Genomic DNA, 16,946 nt, shown 5'->3' with positions numbered 1-16,946 from the left:
GTTCCTGTGACCCTGGAGCTTCTTTCTCTTCATCTGCTGAACTGATCTTTCTCTGACCTTTTATACACACAAGAAGCATGTGTGAACTCGCATGGAAGCCCTGCCCGTTTGGCCCCGCCCACACACTCGCGGTTTGCACCGTCTTCCCGCCATTCACCCACTATGATGGACAGCTCACTCAAGGGACCCCTGCGCCCTTCGGGGTGATTGCTTAGTAACACACACATGGTCGCTCGAACTAGTTGATGCTCAAATTCAGTGACTCATTCATTAGCCCAAAAACAATCATGAGCGTCATTGAGGCTGGACAGGTGTGCCTTCTTCCCAACTCTACTGTGGAAAATCAGCTGTGATGCTGGATAGAGGCCTTTCCATCCTTGACTTTCACGAGCACAATACCCGTGACACAAGAAGCATGTGTGAACTCGCATGAAAGCCCTGCCCGTTTGGCCCCGCCCACACACTCGCGGTTTGCACCGTCTTCCCGCCATTCACCCACTATGATGGACAGCTCACTCAAGGGACCCCTGCGCCCTTCGGGGCGATTGCATAGTAACACACACATGGTCGCTCGAACTAGTTGATGCTCAAATTCAGTGACTCATTCATTAGCCCAAAAACAATCATGAGTGTCGTCGAGGCTGGACAGGTGTGCCTTCTTCCCAACTCTACCGTGGAAAATCAGCTGTGATGCTGGATAGAGGCCTTTGCATCCTTGACTTTCACAAGCACAATACCCGTGCTGTTCTTGTGACCAGGGGCTTCTTTCTCTTCATCTGCTGAACTGATCTTTCTCAGACCTTTCAAACACACAAGAGGCATGTGCACTCGCATGGAATCCCCGCTCCAAATCCGCGGATCCGCAAATCCGCAAAATCCGCGGATTTTGCGGATCCACGATCCGCAAATCCGCAAAATCCGCGGATCGTGGATCCGCAAAATCCGCCCATGCTTAAACACATTGAATCTGAGATAAGCCTATCTGCTCTGCCAAGCTACCAAGGGGGTGAGCGGGGGTTATCTGAGTGTGTGAACCCCTTGCCCTGACTAGAGGAGGTGGGTCCCTATTTGTCAGAAGTGTATACCTCTGCCAACTAGAGACCAGCCGATTCTAACAGTATCTCACTTACCGAAGATTATATCTTGGCGGGCTCATCGCCCGTATGTTCACTCGCTTGAAACACGTTGTCATTCAGAGTGTTACGGGCGTTTGCGTGACGTATTACGTAAATATGTTTATGCTGAATTTCAGTTAAAGGGATAGTGTTGTTTGTCCTGAGTAAAGACAATCATACAGATTGATATAAAAATTCTATCGTGCATGGAATTCGTGTGTGCTCAATAAAGACAAATGTTCAGTTGGGTTAAAGAAGTGTGGCGCACGGCTGTATGTTAAATCAAACTGCTATGATGTGTGAGATGGAATGCAAATACCTCCTGTGGCTGTTCATTGTGTAGTGATACATGGATATGGATTCAGTGAGAAACAAATCATATAAATGTTCTTATCAACAGTCTGAATACTGTACCTAGATTATGTCATAAGTAACATAAAAATTTGACCCGTTCATTGAGTCCATGTGGTTTCAGGGTATTCAAATAGAAAATCCAATGGTTTTCTTTTCTCAATCGTGTGTTCTTATTGTCCTTTCCTTGTGTTTTTTCTATTATTTCCAGAATGCATTCTTTAACCCAACTGAACATTTGTCTTTATTGAGCACACACGAATTCGATGCACAATAGATTTTTTATGTCAATCCGTATGTTTGTCATTACTCAGGACAAATAACACTATCCCTTTAACTGTGGGAATTGAAGTATAAATGTTAAACGACATAAGAAGAACATGTGGTGTGAAGTGAACACATTGGAACTATTGAACTAGCAAAATAAAAAACCAACAGAAACATTTTGGAAATCACTCTTTGAATCTGGCTGGAGTCCCAGCAAGAATTAAACCTGTGCCCAGTGAGACAGGCCAGGATCTTACTTCCTACGGCAAGTATAGCATTTTAACCTCCTGTACCCCAAATTCACATTACAAAATTCCCTTAATTTCAAATCGGTAAAAGATAAAGTAAGCAGCAGTGCCCATGTGCCCATGGTATATACTCCAAGAAGGAAAACAGGGGAACCCTACTCACTATGGAACCAGTGCAATAGTTAAATAAGGAAAAACAACAGTTCTTGTGGATTGATAAATAAGATACCTTTGTAACTAAAGAGGGCAAAATTGCAATATTTTTGAGGGTACCTCAATGACAGAGGGCGAAAGAAACACTAATACAGGAGAATTCATATGAAATTTTTATACATTTTTAGACAAAAAGCAATATAAACTAGGGGTGGGCGTAGTTCGCAAAGTAGCGCTACGCGAAGCTACGCAAAGTGCACTTCGCACTATGCGAACTTCACGTAGCACAACGCGAGCTGCGTAGTAGCATGTTCGCACTGTGCAAGATGCATTTTCAATGATTGCACAGTGCGAACAAGCATCCGGCACTGTGCAATTATTAAAAATGGCATCTTGCACATTGCGAGCTGTAGTTTTCGAGCTGCAGCTTTCTCAACGCGAACTGGTAGTTTCTCATTGCGAGCGGTTGCGAGCATGCACGACCACTCGCAATGAGAAACCTGACCTCCCCGCGTTGAGAGTCTCGCCGGGATGTCATTTTGCTTGCTCGCGGTCGCCAACTTGACGCTGAGGACCGCGAACAAGCAAAAAATGACCGCTGCACTATGCTACGCTGCACTACGCGTGTTCGCACTGTGCTACGTGCAGCTCGCGTAGTGCGAAAATGCACAAAATTCGCAAACTACGCTTCGCCCAGGGTTAATATGAACATAATTTGAAAATCAAAAAACATTAGTGCATTGTGTCCCAAGTGAGAACGGGTACCCAAAGTTAAGTGACAGTGTGAATTTCAATATACAAGGTTTCCACAAGTCGACCATTAACAAGAATATTCTCTATGTAGACATCATCAATATGCAATGACATGCGCTGTGTAATGGTTCGCTTCTTCTGTGTGTCGACGGCGTTTTGATCCTATAGTCAGTGTAGGGTCTCTTCTGGACTAACAATGAAGGGACATCTGAGGATGTAACTGGGCAGTCTCATGAACTGTGTGCCACACGTGGAAAAATAGAAGAAAAGTAGTTACTCACATGAGAACCCTTCCAGCTACTCAATATGTGGAAAAACTGCCAGTAAAATGATAGGAATGCGGCAAGATGGGCTCAGGGCGTACTTCGCTACAGCCGTAGCGGGGGGAATCCCTTTGGTAAATGATAACCAGTGACAATGCACTGTAACCAGAATGTAAATAAATTTCCTGCGGAACAGCGCTCCGCCTTTTCGAGTAGCAAGGCTGCTTCTGTCAGCCTTGTGAGGTACAGTGGTATATAAGCAGAAAATATTCAGAATACATTGCCTTACACTTGACTTCTGTCTCTGAACTGATAGCAAATGTGAAAAGATAAACACACAATGTAAATTGCTTATGTTGAGGGCATTTGACACACACACCAACATGCCTGATTCAGTTGTGTAACACCCGATTTATAGATCCAAAATGTCTTTTTTTCCTGCTTTCTCCACTCCAAAAGTGCCCCATTTTCAATGTTGGTTAATGGGGAAAAAAAAATTCTCTCTATTTTTCCCACTATCTCCCTCTTTGCTGTTTTGAAATGTGGTCATGTATGGTACTGCACAGTTGCAGGGAATCTGCACACACACTCAATCAATCAATCAAAGACATTTATAGAGCGCACCACTTACCCGCAGGGTCTCAAGGCGCTTGGGGGGGGGGGGGTGCCGTTACTGCTCGAACAGCCAGGTCTTGAGCTTCTTCCTGAAGGAGAGGTGGTCTTGGGTCAGGCGCAGGTCGGTCGGGAGGGAGTTCCAGGTCTTGGCGGCCAGGTAGGAGAAGGACCTTCCTCCTGTAGTCGCTCTTCGGATGCGGGGGACGGCGGCGAGGCGTGGTTGGCTGATCGGAGGTGGCGTTTGGGAGCGTAGAAGTTGATTCGGTTGTTGAGGTAGCTCGGGCCTTGATCGTGTAGGGCTTTGAGTGCGTGGGTGAGGAGACGGAAGGTGATTCTTTTGTTGACGGGGAGCCAGTGCAGGTCTCTCAGATGTCCGGAGATGTGGCTGGTTCGTGGGATGTCGAGGATGAGTCTGGCTGAGGCGTTCTGGATCCGCTGGAGTCTCTTCTGGAGCTTGGCGGTGGTACCGGCGTAGAGGGCGTTGCGGTAGTCCAGTCGGCTGGTGACGAGGGCCTGGGTGACGGTCTTCCTGGTCTCGGTGGGGATCCACCAGAAGATCTTCGGTAGCATGCGTAGGATGTTGAAGCACGACGAGGAGACGGCGTTGACTTGCCTGGTCATGGAGAGGGAGGAGTCCAGGATGAAACCCAGGTTCCGTGCGTGGTCCGTCGGTTTGGGTGCGGTGCCCAGGGCGGGGGGCCACCAGGAATCGTCCCAGGCGGAGGGCGAGGAGCCCAGGATGAGGACCTCCGTCTTGTCTGAGTTCAGTTTCAGGCGGCTGGTTGTCATCCACTCGGCTACATCTTTCATCCCTTCGTGCAGGTTGGCTCTGGCGGCGGCGGGGTCGTTGGTCAGGGAGAGGATCAGCTGGGTGTCGTCGGCGTAGGAGATTATGTTGAGGTTGTGTTGGCGTGCAATGGCCGCGAGGGGGCTCATGTAGATGTTGAAGAGGGTGGGGCTCAGCGAGGATCCTTGAGGGACGCCGCAGATGACTTCGGTGGCCTCTGACTTGAATGGTGGTAGGCGGACTCTCTGTGTTCTTCCGTCGAGGAAGGAGATGATCCATTCCAGTGCCTTCTCCTGGATTCCGATGTTGCTGAGGCGCTGCACTAGGGTGCGGTGGCAGACATTGTCGAAGGCCGCGGAGAGGTCTAGGAGGATGAGGGCCGCTGTTTCTCCGTTGTCCATCAGGGCTCGGATGTCGTCGGTGGCGGCGATGAGGGCGGTCTCGGTGCTATGGTTGGCTCGGAACCCAGACTGTGAGTGGTCGAGGGATCCGTTCATCTCGAGGAAGGCGGCAAGCTGTCTGTTGACGGTCTTCTCGATGACTTTGGCTGGAAACGGGAGGAGCGAGATGGGGCGGTAATTCTTGAGTTTGGTGGGGTCCGCTGTGGGTTTCTTGAGTAGAGCGCTGAGTTCGGCGTGCTTCCAGCTCTCAGGGAAGGTGGCGGTGTCGAAGGAGGTGTTATGCGTAGGATTATGAGACCACGGTGTATAGGGGCTATGCCTTCCTACCACTTTACTACCCAAAAGCCCAGGACCTACTAACTACAGTGCCTCACTAGCTCTCCTACTCACGAACGGAGAAACCAATGATAGACACCCAAGATCACAACACTTCAGAATCTCACAGGGATCGCGGTAACAAAACACATCTTTTCTCACACTCTCGTACTTGTCCACAATAAGATCTGACAGAGACACGAAGATAGATTAAAACATTTATTTTAACTAAGGTGCTCTAAAATGCAGTATAAGGGCCACAACAAGCATAAAGATGCATAACATCAATATCATTAGCATTGCAGTAAGGCCATATATCATAAAGGGAGACGTCATTATACAAAGACTATGGAGAAAGGACTACAGTGCCTTTGCTCCCTCCCCTTGTTCAGAAGAAGTATTAATATATAATAGAAGATCTCTGGGCTTTGTCAGCAGACCCCATACCTCAGGCCACAGATCGTATTTCTACATCACAGGTGTGTGTTGCTCTTCTCCCTGGAAAGGCCCCTCTCCAAGTGTGTCTTACCTAAGCATGCATCTTCATAATATCAAGGTGTGAGTCTTCAGCAAAAACTGCTGCATTGGTATGTTTTGTCTAGGCACTAGGGCCTGACCCGAACAGAATAACAAGGGAAATTGTTTATCGACATTGCTCACAATGTTCAGACTAAACTCCAGGAACAGGCAGAGAATGAGCAAAGCAGAGAGTTCTCATGTGAAAGGCAGCAACAGAGTCTTGTAAAAATAAAGCCCCTACTTCCAGCGCCCCTGATTCCTCCATGCACATGGTACCAATACGTCGTGCAATTTCCTTCCATTCCACGAATGACTACAACATGTAATAGTTGCCATTTGTCATGCTGTGAATACTGACTTTTGAGCATCCATTGTACCAATTAGTGACAGAACACAGGCACTGCTAAAAGATCATACATGTTTTATTTCTTCCAAGATCTCTACATATGTACAAGCTGTAAATTAACTTCATGACAAAGTCATACTTTTACAATCTGCAATGTCTGGAAAAAATATGGGAAAAACAAAGGGGAAAAGACACATATGACCATTCCCAAACATTGACATACAAGTCTACTTTGGGCCTGATTAAGATATTGGTGATATACATACTCCGTTGCAACAGTGACAGAGTATGCTTACCTCCAATATGGTGGTCCATTCTCCGAATTTTTATGCAGATGGTCCATAGTTTGGCAGTAGTGGAGACTTCTCGAGCTGTCAGAGAAATGGCTTTAAGTACACACCCCCAGTTTAGAGATGCGGACATGTAGCTGTTTTTACTGTTTGTCACTGCCAAGCAAACATTAGTGGGACAGGGCAGTAAAAAATTAAAAACAGGCGGTGGGGGTGGGGGGAGGAAATGTTATTTCTTTTATTTTCAAAAACAAAAACTCATGTTGGGGTTTTGTTTTTGATAAAAAAAGATATTGAAACTTTACCATATGACTCCATCATGTTTGACGGAGCTGTAAAGCAAAGTTCCAACACAATCACAAAAACTGCCTTGACATGAATTCCTGTGAATGGCAGAAATGTCCGTTAGGCTGATGGACATTTCTAGATTTGGCAGGAGGATCATCGTCAGGGAGCCAAAATAATTTACTCAATCCCCCTGACATAGTACAATCTGTCCACAAATTATAAATCATTCCCTAAATCTCCTTATAGCTGCTAACTATAACAAAGCCTCATCTTGTTCACCCCTTCTCTAAGGAATAAAGAATGATACATTATCTCTTGGAACTAATTTTCTTTAGATGGCATTTTTATTGTGTCAGGGAATATGGAAATTCTTGTTTTATTGGCATTCATCATGTTAAAGGGATATGGGAGGTTTCATGTTCTGTGGGGTTTCATCAGTGTGGATGAGTTTATAGTAAAAACTGGCACATCTAAATATTTACCTGTATAGCCATATGCACCTTCAAAAATAGAATGTGCATGCATCTCAGCAAAAGTAATCTCATTACAAAGTATACATGTTTTTTTTTTTATTTGCAGGTCATTGGCTAGTACACCTGATTTCTTTATATTACTTAAGTGATGGCATCTATCAACACCAACAGCTCCAGTTTTCCATATTTCCTCCTAATGGGATTTTTTGAAGCTGAGGTTACCCACCTATGGATTTCTATTCCTCTGTGTTTTTTGTATCTTCTCTCTGTTCTTGGCAATTGCCTCATCATGTTCATTGTAAAGACAGATAAACATCTCCGTGAGCCCATGTACCTTTTCCTATCGATGCTTTCAGCCACTGATTTGGGCTTAACGCTGTCTACTCTTCCCACAGTGCTCAGTGTTCTCTGTTTTGACATTAGAAATATTAACTTCTTTGGGTGCCTGACACAGCTGTTTCTCATACACTCACTGTCCTCGACCGGATCTGCCATTTTGGTGGCCATGGCCTTTGATCGCTATGTTGCCATATGTAACCCACTGAGGTATGCGTCCATATTACATCCAATCATATCAAAGATAGGATTGGTAGCTATCACGAGAGGGGCTTGCATTCATTTTCCATTACCCTTTTTGCTCAAGAGACTTCCATATTGTGATAACAGCAAGCTCTACCATGCTTTCTGCTTCCACCCAGATGTGATGAAGCTTGCCTGTGCTGACACAACTATAAACAGCACATATGGGTTGGTTCTGGTCCTCTGCACTTTCTTGCTAGATTCACTCTTTATCCTCACCTCATATCTCATGATTCTAAAGACTGCCTTAAAGGTCACATCAAAAGAAGGATGCCTGAAAGCGTTCAGCACCTGTGTGTCCCACATCTGTGTTGTGCTCATATTTTACATCCCTCTGATTGGCTTGACCTTGGCACACAGGTATGGGAAGAATGCTTCTCCTGTTCTGCATGTGGTCATGGGACTTGCCTACTTGTGTGTACCACCAGCACTGAACCCCCTTATTTATAGCATAAAAACCAGGAAAATCAAGAATGCAATCTGGAAATTCTTGAGCATTGAAACAAGAAGAAATGAGCATGCCAGCAACCTTGATGCCAGGACAAAATCCATCTCTACAATACATTCACAAGCATTTAAAAATGAGCATTAATGTAGTGATGGATTTTACTAGGCTGGTAAATGTGTGAGGTATATGGACTGTATCATATTTCAGATGTGGGATGTGTAGGGCAACTGCACTAAGTCCAATTTATTAATGTGTGATATTGTATTGTTTTCATAATGTTACAAGATTTTGTCTTTGGATAGCAAACCTTGGGCCATGTCAATTAAGGTGTTTTTAAGGAAACTACATTTTATTTCTAGCATCCTACGCAACGATCTATTGAAGCCTTTGCAACTTTGCACATCTTGGGACATATTTTGCTTCTGGACGTCTATGAAAAAAACACGCTTTTGTGAAAATTGCTACTAATGTCCTTGTTTCACACATAGATTTGGGCTGTGGGACATAGAAATGGCTCAAAGCTTACTGGTAGTAGTTGACTCCTACATATCTCCTCAGTGTCTTGAAAAATTCTGAAAACTGTAAAAACCATATACATGCTCTAGTCTGGAATTATGGAATGATGCTATACCTTGGATGATGCCTTGCACTAAGTAGGTTCTTTAGAGTGAAAGAGATCTCACATCATAGAGTAAAGCCTCTACATGGGTGAGGGTAAAGAAAAAGTGTTAAACCTTCTCAAAGTGTGAAAATCAGGAACTTTATAAATCTTTGTGGGAGAAAAGCTTCTTTGCGCACTCCAGTGATATGAAACAAGAACAAGATGCACAAGATGATTATGCTGCAGTACAAAATTAGCTAACATTTTTGGTTAAAAGAATAAAAACTGTGATGTTTAAAATGTTCTTAAAATAAGCTTCAACATTTAGCAAATCTCAGTTAGGAATTTCTAATGCCAAATCAAGGATTCAATATCAGTGAATCGCAACAATTTGCAAAAATTGAATGGAATATTGATCTTATCTGATGCTCTCTCATTACTATTGCAGGCACACATACACAAAACAGAGAGAGATTAAAACTGGTTCTGTCTGAAATTCGGTTATTAGTTGCGATGGTGTGAGGCTACGCAAGAAATAGGTCCATAATTTCCACTTACTGGGAACCAATGCACCCCATTGTGACTCCTTCAGGGTAGTGAAGAGGGAGCAGTCAAATGCCTTCTCAGGGGAGGTGGCGTGGGCTAATATCTATCATTCACTGGCACGCAATAATAGCACTAAATAAATGATTGTCCAGCCAGTGCTTTTTCTTGGTAAAAAGGAAAAGTACAATTATTATGCAGACATGAATAACTATCACATATCAATTTACAAATATATATATATTAGGCAGATTAAAAATACCATCAAAGACATTGTGTAATCACATTTGACACCTAAAGGGTCATGAAAACATACGAGGTAAGTATATAGCTTGATCAAATTTCAAGATCAACAAACCACATGTTAAGAAAAACAAATGTTAAAAACACCCTCATTTTGTGTATGAATGCAATAATCATGGCTACGTATATGTAAATGTGCTAAAAAAAGAATGGGCCGACTACGATGTCGGTCAGAAAGGCACCGAACGGCATCCTGTTTGTCTGAATCCAATTCGGAAACTGCATTTCCGACCAACTCGGAAACATTTCCACTAGACCGATTACGATGTTAGGTTATTGGTCGGTCCTTCCAACTCGGTTCCAGTCGGAACAGTCTCGTACGCCTCTATAGACCATGTTTCTGACAGAGCGATTACTGTGTTGGATTGGAACAGCCGTTCCAAATCAGTTTGACTGACACAGATCAGCTGTCGGAATCTGAATTTTGGGGACCGTAGCAGGCCTCCCTTCATCCAGAGACCTCTGATTTGGGCCCGTGGGGTTACCCATGGGTTCCCTCTGTCCAACCATGCACAGTGTGGCAGGCACCATGGGGTGCCCACCACAGGGTGCAAGGTTTTCTGCAACCACCCTGTTTTTCACTGGGAGCTTGTGCTGTCAGTTGGAACACGGGCTCCCATTGAAGTCAATGGGAGTCTGTCTGGAAACATCGTAATCGGTCAGGCAGACTCCCCAAATCCGATTCAGTCGAAAACTATTTCAACACCGAGTGGGAATTCTTTATGACCGACATCGTACTGAGACTCTAAGTTGATAAACTATATTTACCTTGATCAGTAATCACTGTCAATATTATTATGTCAATAAAATATTTTGTAATGAGCATAATATTTGTCTATTTTTTTCATGTATTTTCATGCAATAAATATTCAATCACAAAAATAACCAATTTTTTGATGTAACCATAGATTCGACCCCTAGAGAGTGCTATATTCCATTTATGTTTCTTATACACCGTATGGCCACAATAGATGTATTCAAAGATTCAGCGTTGAAGGAGCCCTACACTTTGAGGTGAGGAGCAAAGGTTTCAGTCTTGGAGTGCTTTAAAAATTCTGTGAAAATTCCTAGAGATTGAATGTTACTAGGAGATTAAGCTCAGTCATGATTGAATCAAAAGGACATGCAATTTGAATTATGAATGTAAAACCCAACTTCTGTCTCATCTGTAGTATGCAAAGATTGCAGGAGTTGTTAACACGTTTTATATGTGTTTACTGTTTAATGTGCCACACAAAAAAAAGAATTGCTGTGGCCAATGCTTGTTTGGGTTTGGTGCTCATTTTCCAACAGAACTGGTTTTCTAGACATTAGGGAAATGAGGAATTATCTGCCTCTGGCGTTTCCTGCATGTGTAAACGGTCTTGGCAAACACACGTGAACTACTTGCGAAAGATCCAGAGCTCAAATTGCCTTTGCAGGCACACGTGAAAAAAGCTGATGCCCAAAGCTATTTAACCACTTGGATGCTATGGCTCCTCTGGATCTTCCATGTAATTTCCATTGAAATCAATGGAAACTCCATGACGAGTTACCCTTGTCATTAGCGGCGAAGAGGTTAAACCCCGACCGCTTGGTTCCCAATGCTTCGCTTTGTGACTAAGACACTCATCTGACTTCGGACTGGGTTGGCGAGTCTACCGAGGCTCTTCAGCGCTCCACCTTGCTTCCTTCCCTGTCTTCACTCAGCGCCTTCGGCTGTGTTCCTGCCCAGAGCATATTTCAGGTGTTCTTTCATGCTTCTGCACTTCCGGATCCAGATTCTCTCCCCGGCACCGTTTCTGATTCCTACAAAGAAAAAACAAAGAGAATCAACAAAGGGTTGCCAAGCAACTCCTCAATCAGAATGGTAAAGCATTTAATTGCTTAAGGACATACCAGTAAGAATTTAAACTCTTATAAAACTCGTGACAGATTTCTTGTCCTCCAATAAATCAAGAGAACGCTTTGGAACTCTCTGTGAAAGACTTTAACCCCTTCTATGCGCACAACGGGTGTGAGCCGTCGTGCGCATCAGTGCTCGTGTGTGCATGACCGCTCCCAGCCGTCATGGCACACAGCACCTGAAATCCCGCTGGTGCGGGCAGCAGGGGGATTTTTTTTTTCACCCCAAAAGCCTTGGGAGCTGGGGAAGAGCTTCCCCAGCTCCCGAGGCCCCACACCCCTCAGTTTCCCTGAAACGACGATCGGCGCGCACGTCACGCTGACGTAATTTCAATGAAACCGAAACAGCTAGTTTCTACGTGCTCACGGGGCTATCTCAGCCCCCTGAGCACGTAGAAACTCAGGAGAGGTATCGTTGGAAAGGGGAATGGTACCCCTCCCTAGTAGATCCCTGCTTGGGGATCGCCCCAGGAGGGCGATCCCCAAGCAGGGATCCATCCACTAGCGCACCAGGGAGGGGAGAGTGGCTCCTTGGGCAAGGGCCTTTGCTCCCCATAAATATTTGGGCATGATTAGTTTTTTTGCCCCAGGGGGGTAGATTGGGGCAGTAGCCCCCAATCTCTCCCTCCCAGGGGGGCAGGAAGCCCAATAGACACCAGGGAATTTTCATGGGCACTTTTATTAGGGAATGGGGGCTGCCCAAAACAGGCATGCCGATGCCCCCACCCGCCAGCCAAATAATTACAGTCTTTCTGCTAATCTGCCCCCCCCCCCCCCGGGGGGGGGCAGAAAACCCGCTCTAGATACCAGTGATTTAAAAAAATTATAATTAGGGGTGGGGGCTTCCCAATATGGGCATGCCATTGCACCCACCCCGCCGCAAAGGTACAGTCTTTCTGCCTCTCGTGGGGGCAGATGGGGCATTAGCCCCCAATCTGCCCTCCTGGGGGGCAAAAAGCCCACTAGACACCAGGGATTTTATGGGGACAAATTTGAATTAGGGTGGGGACATTGGCATGCCCGTTTTAGGCAACCCCCACCCTAATTAAAATGTGCCCAAAACAATCCATGGCATCTAGTGGGTATTTTGCCCCCCTGCGGGGCAGATGGGGGCATTGGCCCCCAATCTTCGCCCCGCTGGGGCAAAAACCAACTAGATGCCCGGGATATTCTTTGGGCAAATTTGAATAAGGGTGGGGGCTGCCCGAAATGGGCATGCCAATGCCCCCATCACTCTCCTGCAAAGATCACAGCCTTTCTGCACCCCCTAGGGGGCAGAATGGGGGCATAAACCCCCAATCTGCCCCCCAGGGGGACAAAAAACCCACTAGACACCAGGGATTTTTGGAGGCAAATTTTAATTAGGGTGGGGGCATTGGCAGCCCCCTCCCTAATTCAAATTTGCCCCAAAACAATCCCTGGCGTCTCGTGGGCTTTTTGCCCCCCCCCCGGGGGCAGATTGGGATTAGCCCCCAACTAGACGCCAGTGATTATTTTGGGCAAAAGTGCAATAGCGTGGGGGCATTGGCAGGCCCATTTTGGGCAGCCCCCACCCTAATTCAATTATGCACCAAAAAATCACTGGCGTCTAGTGGGCTTCCCCCCCCCCAGGAGGCAGATTGGGGACTAATCCCAATCTCTCCCCTGCAAAAATTACAGCCATCCTGCCCCCTGGGAAAAGATGGAGCAGTAGCCCACAATCTAATCCCCCGGGGGGGGCAAAAAGCCCACTAGACGCCAACGATTACGCTGGCTTTTTTAAGCCTGGGGTGGGGGCTGCCCAGAATGGGTATACCAATGCCCCCACACCCCAAATAAAATAGCCACAGTGTTTCTGCCCCCCTTGGAGCATATCGTGGCGACCCCACCCTCCGAATTACCACCCAAGGCAGCAGAAAGCCGTCTAGGCACGGACTTGTTTTTTAGCAATGTGCCTAACTGTGGATTTTATGCCCTAGCGCAGCCGGCACATAGGGAAACCGAGCAAACCTGTACATTTTTTTGAACTAGACACCCAGGGGAATCAAGGATGGGGTGACTTGACTGCCTCTCATCAGGTTCTGTTACCCAGAATCCCTTGCAAATGTAAAAATGTGTCCCATAAAAACTAATTTTCCTCACATTTCTGTGGTGGAAAGTTCTGGAATCTGCGTCGATCCACAGAATTCATCACACAGCCTGCGTTCCTCAAAGTCTTCCGAGAAAAATGGTACCTAACTTGCTCGGTTAGACGTAGTGGCTGCGACAGAAAATGGGCCAAAACGCAACGTGGACACACCACAATTTCACAGTGAAAACTGACCCTTTTTTTGCAAAGTGCCTAGCTGTAGATTTTGAACCCTAGCTCTGCCAGCGCCTAGGGAAACCTAGTAAACCTATATATTTTTAAATACTAGACACCCAGGGAAATCCATGATGGTGTGACTTGACTGGCTCTCACCACGTTGGGTGTTGGAGAGATGGTGCTATGGGGGCGCTAGGTGGTGCACTAGCAAGATGGCCGCACTAGTGTGAGGCTCCTGCAGCCCGGAGCTCTTATCCTACCACTTATCCTACCTCACGACCCATCAGACGTCTGAAATTCGTCTATCTGATAGAGGACCATCTCCACTAAACTCGCTGATAATTTGAAGAGATTTGGCCTTACCCAGCCCAAGTTCAGACGAGCGGAAAAACTGACCAAGGTGTGGCGTGGCTCTGGCGGCGTCGCTGCGGTGGACAAAGGAACTAACAGAGGCCGGGGCTGAGTGGTGGACGTCTGGGCCCTGCGGAGGCGATGTGGGCAGAGGCGGCGGCCCTGGGCACTTCATGCCGCCTGTGTCCGGACTGTGTAAATGTACAAATTGCTCCCCACACATTTGTTTTCTGCTTAATGATTTAAAGCACATAAATCAGGACTACTTCTGAATATGTGGGTTTATTTTAGTTTCACCCTTTGCTTTTCAATATCAAGTACAAAAGTTCAATTTATAGCATGTTTGAAAAAGACAAGCAACATAAAACATTAAATGACAAATATACAAATCAGTGATTACCAACAAATTAAATCCAAAACATCAAATTTTGAACAAACATGAAACATATATGCACATTATTTTCATCTGACAGCAATATCAATTTTAGAATGCCGATGTCAAAAAAAGATACTTGTTTATGTATTCTATACAGTCATTGAAGGACAAACAAGTCTGAGTAGAGGGCCAAATGGATACGAATAAATGAGTCCAAGTCGCAATTAATCCTAATTCGTGGCCTTCTAGATGCCGACGCGTTTCGAACCCGTTAATTAAATAAACGGGATCTCGTCAGGGCCTTGTCACTTAGGTATCTTTTGTTCTGTGCAAAAAGGGAAGAAGAGAACAACACCTTAGTTCTGTTGTTCCCGCCCATTTTTAAACAACTCTCTACACCTCTGCCTGTGAAGAAATCTGTACCTGTAGCGTTGTGGCCGGGTTCATACGGGTTCAACAACCTTCTTGTGTCTGTTATTGTCTTTGGGAACCCTGTAGGGATATTTGTGACTGTTAGAAAGTTCGGGGTTAGTTGGTCATCACCCTGTTTAATTAGCGGTGCATTAAAAAATTCATACCTTCTTTTTAATGCCGCTGCTCTTTAAGAAATGTCCTCTGTTCGTTTGATTGTCTATTATCAGTTCTTTGTCTGCTCTCTCTGGCTTGCGCTCCCTATTTATTAAAAAAGTCAGGGTTATTTTAAAGAGATGATCTCTCTTATTTCTAAAGTATATAAACTCGAAAAGCATCTACCTTGAGGGGGCGTCCCTCGGCGAGCGTAAGTTTTACTCTCCTGTCGATGCGGGGAGGTTTTTCCTCAATCTATTAAAAAGAAGGGGAGTTGCGTTAGTCTAATATGCGCTCGCATGTTTGGGAGCAGCATATGAAAGTGTCACGGCTGGTACGGTCTCCTACCTTTGGTTAGAGGAGCGGGGGTGAGGCATCTGGCAGTCTGCAACGCTTCTATCGCTCTGAGCTTCCGCATTGAAGCCGGCGTTGGATTGGGACAATCATATGGGGGTAAGCGTCATACATTCTGGTTGATGACGCGGTCCGGGCATTCTGGCACATGTAGTTCAGAGTGTCCGTGAGGGATGCTTTCCATTATTGTTAGTCAGACCCTCACTCAATTTTGACTCGCGCGAAGCACTATTTCATTTTTAGGGAGATTAAAGCCTAGAGACTTCTGACAATGTATTTAACCCGCTTTGGGTGCTGTTAAATTTAAGGATTAAGTATGCCTCTTTTGTCAAGAGGACACTTTCAGTGTCAGGGGGACATTTGTTTGGATTGATGCTATACAGTACAGTCCATTTAAATTCGGTTTCTCGATGATTGGCCTCTGTGAAATGCTGTACCATGGGTGCATTCGCTACCTTATTTTTAAGTCTGGATCTATGCTGTGTGATGCGGGTATTCACTTGTTGGTTTGTTTTCCCGATATAAATTTTATCACACGGGCATAGAATTGCGTATACGACATTTCTTGTCCGACAATTAGTGAAACCTACATTTTTCCATTTAGTGTTCTTATGCGTGAATTCAATGCCTTCAATCGTGGTATCGCATGAGACACAGTTCCCACATTTATGATGTCCCAGTATCGGTTTCAAGCCCCATTGGGAGAGCAGGTCACTTTTGGGTTTTTGGATTCGTACATCAGCGCGGACCAGACGCTGGCCTAGACTTTGTTTCTTTTTATATGCAAATATTGGCCTCGGGAAGGGGCATTCCAGATCCTCAAGGAGATGCCAGTTCTTCAAGACCATTTGCCTGACTTTGTGCGTGTCTGGGCCATATGTGGTTACACATACCATCTTTTCAAGCTCTGGTTTGCTCTTGTCCTGTGTTAATAAGCATTCACGGGGAGTATATCGTGCCCGTTTGTATGCGTGCTTAAGTAGCTTTTTGGGGTACCCTCTATTGGTCATCTCTCCACAGAATGTCAGGGCGTGTTGATCATACTCCGCCACTTCTGAACAGTTTCTCCTTATCCTAAGGAGCTGACCGTAGGGTAGGTTTGCTCTAAGGTTTCTGGGATGGTCACTACTGTGGTGTAGGATTGTATTTTTATCGGTCTTTTTCCTATAGAGGGACGCTTTTAGGTGACCCTCATCATCAGAGATTTGTACATCGAGAAACGTCATTTGGTTTTGGCTCTGTTCCATAGAGAATTTATTATCCTGGTGTCTGCTGTTTAGCCATTGGTGGAATGCCATTAATTCCGTGCGGCTCCCCTGCCACAGGAGCCACACGTCATCAATGTATCGCAACCACTGTTTGATGTGGGGCTTGAAAGGGTTGTTATTATCCACAAATTTATGTTCATATTCTGCCATGTACAGAACTGCCATCTCAGGCGCATATGGACAACCCATGGCCGTACCTTTGAT

The 16,946-nt window shown here is 45.5% G+C and overlaps 1 protein-coding gene across 1 annotated transcript; it reads left to right on the top strand.

Annotated features, from left to right (window-relative positions):
* The first annotated feature begins 7,296 nt into the window (after positions 1-7,296).
* LOC147661107 (olfactory receptor 51G2-like) lies at positions 7,297-8,492 on the top strand. The gene has a single exon (XM_086951346.1). The coding sequence runs from the start codon at positions 7,333-7,335 to the stop codon at positions 8,353-8,355; it is 1,023 nt and encodes a 340-aa protein (XP_086807472.1). The 5' UTR covers positions 7,297-7,332; the 3' UTR covers positions 8,356-8,492.
* The last annotated feature ends 8,454 nt before the right edge of the window (positions 8,493-16,946 follow it).

The sequence above is a fragment of the Lissotriton vulgaris genome, unplaced genomic scaffold (assembly GCF_964263255.1).
Source record: "Lissotriton vulgaris unplaced genomic scaffold, aLisVul1.2 SCAFFOLD_235, whole genome shotgun sequence".
NCBI classification, from domain to species: Eukaryota; Metazoa; Chordata; class Amphibia; order Caudata; family Salamandridae; genus Lissotriton; species Lissotriton vulgaris.
Note: the sequence above shows the minus strand (reverse complement) of the source record. Positions and strands in the feature narration are given on the sequence as shown.

What these genes read in the sequence shown, in the direction of transcription:
- LOC147661107 (XM_086951346.1), top strand. Translation starts at nt 7,333, where the DNA reads ATGGCATCTATCAACACCAACAGCTCCAGTTTTCCATATTTCCTCCTA.